Below are 6,744 nucleotides of genomic sequence, written 5' to 3' on the forward strand. Positions count from 1 at the left end.
AATCAACCAAGTATTTGGGGTTTTTAAATTATTTTTCTCTCCCCCCCCCCCCAAGAGACACACAATAGCTGTTTCTCCGAAAAACAAAATTAAAGTGTTGATTTAGTAGCTGGTATGAAAGGTCTGATCCTACAGGCTTCTGACAATTGTGAAGGTGATAATTGTAGACCCCTTCTTGAAAATATTTCTGGTACACTGATTGTATAAATAAGTTTAGATGTAGGGCCAGGGGTTTCTCTAATTGCCACAATTCTTTAATCAGGATAGTGTTAGCCTATAGAACAGGCTAATTATTTACCTGCCCGACAATTGCGATAATTGTAGACTCACTCTTCAAACCATTACACAGTTTCACGTACTGAAAGAGAAATGTTAAACGGGGAACTTAAAGCTTTATTATTGATGGGTTTAGTGTAAAATGGTTTAGTTATGGCTAATGTCACTAATGAGGATCACTCACCCCCAAGGCGTCCACTAAAAATATCATACTGTGAGGCCCTTTGTTTTCTTGAATTAGTCAACCCAAACGATGATTGAAGTAATAATTTTAAAAAAAAAAACCCAAACAAACAAATTGCTGAGCAAAACTGCGCCTATTAGCTGATGAATCAAACTGTTTTCGCTAAAACTGACTAATAGGCTACTTATTTACATGTCTAAAGGCCACCACCCAGAATTAATCCCCACATTAACCGATTATCTTATGATTTATTTTCTCACATTGGTTGGTCAGTGGACTTTGACTCTTATAATATGTCACACCGACGTGAATGTGTCTGTTTAAGCTATCACGCTAGCCATGTTATTGGCTTTCGTTATCGTATGACATGGTCCGACCCATGCCTCTACATTATGTTCTATAAATAACACGATGGCACCACCGTTACATTATTGAAAGACGCACTCTGATTGGTTCGGCGTCACGTGCACATGCGACTAGATCACTTCCTCTCGTGTGCTCTCAATGAAAATAAAACTAGCAGACAACAATTTTTCAAGTTAAAATCGTTTCTGTTGTGGCAGTTTACAGGCTGTAACCAATACCTTGAAGTCGTCATCATTAATATGCCTGGGCCAGAGAAAACCGAAATGTCTGGATGGCCAGAGGATGTTGGAATTATTGCCCTAGAGATATATTTTCCATCTCAATATGTCGATCAAACGGAATTAGAAAATTTTGATGGAGTTTCGTCAGGAAAGTATACGATCGGTTTAGGCCAAGATAAAATGGGATTTTGTTCGGATCGGGAAGACATCAATACATTGTGTTTAACAACCGTTCAAAAACTCATGGAAAGAAATAATATTTCGTACAATGAAATAGGGAGACTTGAAGTTGGCACAGAAACAATTATTGATAAATCTAAAAGTGTCAAAACGGTTCTCATGCAATTGTTTGAAGACAGTGATACAAACATTGAGGGCATTGATACTACAAATGCTTGTTATGGTGGAACTGCTGCACTCTTTAATGCTGCCAATTGGGTTGAATCAAGCTCATGGGACGGACGTTACGCTTTGGTTGTAGCAGCTGATATTGCAGTATATGCTACTGGTAATGCTAGATGTACCGGAGGGGCTGGAGCCGTAGCAATGTTGGTTGGACCGAATGCACCATTAGTTTTGGACAGAGGTGTACGAGGAACACACATGCAGCATGTTTACGATTTCTACAAACCTGAAATGGCATCCGAATACCCAACTGTTGATGGTAAATTGTCTATCCAGTGCTATCTCAACGCTTTAGATAAATGTTATGATGTGTATTCCAGAAAAGCGATAGCATCGGGTATTAAAGAAGGTCCAAATATTCTGGACAATGCAGCTGCATTTTTATTCCACTCTCCGTACTGTAAACTCGTTCAGAAATCCTTCGCTAGGTTGTTGGTAAATGACTTTATTAGTGATTCAAATCCAGATTTTCAAGGACTCTATTCTGGCTTGGAGCAGTTCAAAGATATCAAATTAGAGAATACCTATTTTGATAAACAGGTTGAGAGCAGTTTTGTGAAAGCCAGCCAAAAAATGTTCGAGCTAAAAACCAAACCATCTCTGCTAGTGTCAAACCAAGTTGGTAACATGTACACACCATCTTTGTATGGAGGTCTGGCATCACTTATAGCCAGCACAACAGCCAATGAGTTGAAGGGGAAGAGAGTCATTCTGTTTTCTTACGGGTCAGGGCTTGCTGCTACCATGTTTTCTGTCAAAGTATCTGAAAATGTGACACCAGATTCTGCTCTTCTAAGACTTTTTGACAGTTTGAGCGATCTTAAATGCCGACTCGACGGTCGGACAAAAGTAGACCCTAGTATTTTCGATGGCATCATGAAGTTAAGGGAACAAACACACCATTTAGCTCCATACCGACCAGTAGGTTCCATTCAAGATCTGTTCCCAGGAACCTGGTACCTCACAGAAGTCGATAGCATGCACAGACGTAAATATGACAGAGTACCAAGTGCTCAAAGACTCACAAAAACATCAGTTGAACAGTCTGAAGTAAACAATGTCAGTGTTGTGGCCCATTGACCATAAGGTTATTGAACCCAAAACAACCAAAATTTAAAAAACCAAAAGACATTTATTTTATGTTGTTGCCGTTAGTGATTTTATTTTCATAAAAAGTTCATTCATTGTGTTGCAGATACTCAGATAGAGTGGGAGTAGGTCTTTTAAAAGACCTCTACGAGTGTGACAGAATAAATGCTCTCTAAACCTAAAGAATAGACGATGAGGCCACACTATTTTAATTTTCTGTTCTTTAGGAACACAAATTAAAAATTTTGCCACTAATTTAAAAACAAAAATACTTAGTTACTTTACACTTCTAGTTCTAAATATTTAAGTTTTGATATTTTAATAAAACAACGCTCACAAGAATTGAGTGAGTTATTTATTGCTCAAAAAACTGAAAATTAAACTGGTTTGGCCTAATCAGTGATTAATAGATTTATTATAGACATTTAAGAGTTTCAACATTTTTAAACATTTTAACATTTTTATAACAAAACTCGAAAAACACCACAAGCACTAAATACTCTTTTTTTCTTCACCCAGTTAGAATTTTATGAGCTAGGGCAGGAGGAGTATATTGAAAAAATTGTAAATTATTTTTTTTTATGTTGTATTAATAGTTATTGTATGAAATATAATGTTTTCAGTTTATTTTATTTGTTAATATTATACCCCATTTCTCTTGTATTAAAGATACATTATGGGAGATAAGATAACGAGATGGCAGTTCTCGCTATAATAGTTAAAAACTAGATAGTGTAAAGGTAATTTGCTGAAAATTTCAGTCAAATTGATCCACTATGAGCCGAGAAAGAAGCGGGTGAAATTTTGGCATAGCTCGGTCATCATTACTAAAATCATTAATATAAACAGCTTAGTCTCTATTATCCACTTTTGTTGATTTAATTATCAACGGCCGTTAGCGGCATATAGGAATCTAATCCAGCCAACATCAAAGGCTAGCCTTGACATCAAGAGTTTATTATGGTCTGGATAAGTTAATTAATGTCTAATTGATAATTTAGATAACATTTCAGGCCTAAAGAAAGACTTGTAATAAGCAGATTTTGCTCTTGCATAATGTATGTTTAATAGGCCGACGACAATTAAATTCTTTCTCTCACCCCTATTCTTCCCTTTAGCATGGCCATTTGGTGTTGATTTTTTGGTCTAGAATCAAAGAATTAACATTTTCTGCCAGGTTTGGGTAAATGTATTCATGGTTAAGGTTTAGAGGGGGGAAGGCAACTTTTAGGTCCTTTTTAAAGTTTTTGTGTCTGAAAATTTCATTGGTTAACCAGATACAAATTTTGGAGCAAAGATGTGGCCCTCTGTTGCTCTGTCTGTTGCCAAAAGCATTCAGCCCAACAAAAAATTAAGAAAAAGTTGAAGCCAAGCAAGGAGACCAGAATTAACACATTTATTTAAAGTCAATGGAGAAAATATGGTGGTCTGCATCCATTAGTGACCTATCGTGTCCCTGGTTATTTCCCTTGTATTAGTGATCCATCATGTCGAGTTGACAATTCAGTTCCCAAGAATTTTATTATTTTAGAAAATGCTAAGCAGGAGTTGGAGTAAAATGCCATTTAAAGGGGCATTGACAATTTTGGGATAACAAAAAAACTAATTCGTGATTTTAGTAGTGATGTAGAACGGTGAGCTAGGCAAAGAAAAACATCTAGTCGTTCAGATAGGACGAAAAGCCATGTCCCTGTGGCATACATTCAAAAGTACGCTTAGGAAGTTAATCCGTGTGTTGCATGTAGTGAAATAGCAGTCCGTTCCAAATATTTGAACCTCGCTTTGCTCGACTTTGTATTACCACACCAATAACTCCATATAAGGCCTTTTGCCATTGGTCCTACCGGGGTTTTCTCTGGGTCCCCCGGTTTCTCTCACTGCAAAAGACCGCTACGCGCAAGCGAATTATTGAAATAAAATTGAATCTACGCCATATATTGTCACCAAAAACGACTGTATAAAATGATCAATGTTTACATATTTCTAATATGGCTGAAGTTTGGGACGGGAACACCAGGGCTCTCCATTTAGTAAATGTATACTCTTCAAAAAAAGTAGGGAATATTCAGGAACAATACAAGACTGCGGAAATGCACTGTTGTTTTTATTAGAGGTAACCAGTGTATGTTAATAGCAGGCCAATTGCCTACACATGAACGTAAACAGTTCATATGAGTGGCTTATCTGACGGTCCCATTTCACTCGCAAAGAGATACACTGTCAAAAGTGAAAATGGACGTTTTTAAATTCTGTCTTAATAATAATGAGTAATTGCTCCACCAATCCTCAGGCATTCAGCAATTCGTCGTGGCATGCTCCTAATCAGCCGCCCAATCACGATTTGGGGTGATCTGACCCACTCCTCTCAGTGTTTTCGATTGACGTTGACATCGACGAACACGTTTCCCGATCAAATAAAACGTAACACACTAAAGCAAAGATACGCTAAACAGTAAATCTTATGCAAGAACCTATAGGAAAGCAAACATGGAAAGGATAAACCAGCACGCGGTAGTTTTCATCAACCCTTCCTTGAAGTGTCAAATTTGACATTGAACTCCTCCCACGTGTATGGCGCTATTGCGTGTCGCACATGCAGCTCAGTGGTTCTGTTAGGGCGATAAGTTCTTCATCTGTGAACATACTCTCAAAGCATGTCAAGTGTCCATGAATATTTATAATATCACGACCTGCATAGGTATTTGCATTTCAATATCCCCAACTGTTTTTGAAGAGTATATTTCTGCAAATTACAAAATCGAGCCATTATCGATAAGCTTGTCGCCAATACTACAATATTTTGTACATGGCTAAATAACCCTATGAGTATCATAGGTGATTGTATACAAGAGACCTTTGATGCTCGAACTTAGATGAGCTCTTGTGACATTTCTCGAAAATCCCGGATTAGATGTTAAATTTTAAAGAATCGAAGAGTCAGATTGCAATATGCCAATTAAATATTCGAGGTTTATGTTATAACTTAGGCGAGTGACTTTCAGTGCCCTTGTGGATTTCTGGTTAAAGGGCCAATTTCGATTATATTTGGGAGAATAAAACTGCTTAATGTTGTGTGAAAAGAGCTTAAAATCCCTTACCTTAGGCTTGGGCAACTAACTCAATTTACGTGATACGTTTTCAAACAACTTAAATCTGTCAGTCTTCATCTGGAAATGGAGACCGGTGTCCCAAGCTGTATTATATGGTGTTTGGATAAAACCAGACTTTTGTTTAATAAAAATAACGTGTTCGTTATCAAGTACAGCACTTTGGTCATGCACTGTATGACCTCTAAAGCAACGGCAATAGATTTTCAGGTCACCCAACGAAAAAATTGACCTGAAATCTTAAAAGGGTTACTTGTCCAGATAAGCAGTTTTAACGGTCACGTCCAAACGACTCAGTATTTTGAGCTGAAATTTTGAGACAAGGTAAATACACCATTCCTCTATATTTTGGCGCTTAAATGTCATACTTACACGGACATTTATTTCTGAGACTCTGTTAAAGTCGGCATGGCCCTTTAATTGTTATTTTGTCTCCCTCACTTTCCTACAAAGAAGAAGGTGTACATGCTGAAGGCCAATGACGAAAACTAGTCATCAACTGAAAATTTACATTTGTACCCCCCCCCCCCCGCCTCCTCTCTAACAGTGGTGCTGGACAGAGAGCATGGCAAGGGACAACGTATAGTCTTTCGGATGGGACGAGAAACCGAAGTCCCTTGTACACACTGCCTAGGGAGTTGGAATTCACAGTATGACATATGCCCGTCTTCATTATCCCAGTCAAAGCAGAACAGTAAGACGTTAACCCCATTTCATTTGATTTCACTTTTGACTGCGAGATTTCATAATTTGTGCGATTCAGGTATAATCACTGGTCATCAAAATAATTTAATTCTGTTTACTGAAAAGCATTGTGTTCGTGTTTTGAATTAGCATCAATTTGTCATTATACTAAGCAAATATGCCTCAAAATGCCGAAAGAATTTTCTGATCTTTTTCATCCAAAAATATCTTGCTATCAATAACATTTAAACAATCTATAATCCTTTTTTATTGTAAGATGTTTACAAATTATAAGAAAATATTCAATCTTAATTAACATAACAACCAAGGATCCTCAACGACAGGTGCGTATGTTAAAAAACTGAAACACCATTTGCACAATAGGAAAAAAATAAAATGAAATACATGGACA

At 37.2% G+C, this 6,744-nt stretch overlaps 1 protein-coding gene across 1 annotated transcript; it reads left to right on the forward strand.

Moving 5' to 3' along the window:
- The first annotated feature begins 942 nt into the window (after positions 1-942).
- Positions 943-3,168, forward strand: LOC126832164 (hydroxymethylglutaryl-CoA synthase 1). Its single transcript, XM_050562870.2, has one exon. It carries the CDS (start codon positions 1,066-1,068, stop codon positions 2,530-2,532), a length of 1,467 nt encoding a protein of 488 aa, XP_050418827.1. The 5' UTR covers positions 943-1,065; the 3' UTR covers positions 2,533-3,168.
- Positions 3,169-6,744: the final 3,576 nt, after the last annotated feature.

This window comes from Patella vulgata, chromosome 9 (assembly GCF_932274485.2).
Source record: "Patella vulgata chromosome 9, xgPatVulg1.2, whole genome shotgun sequence".
In the NCBI taxonomy this organism is placed as follows: Eukaryota; Metazoa; Mollusca; class Gastropoda; family Patellidae; genus Patella; species Patella vulgata.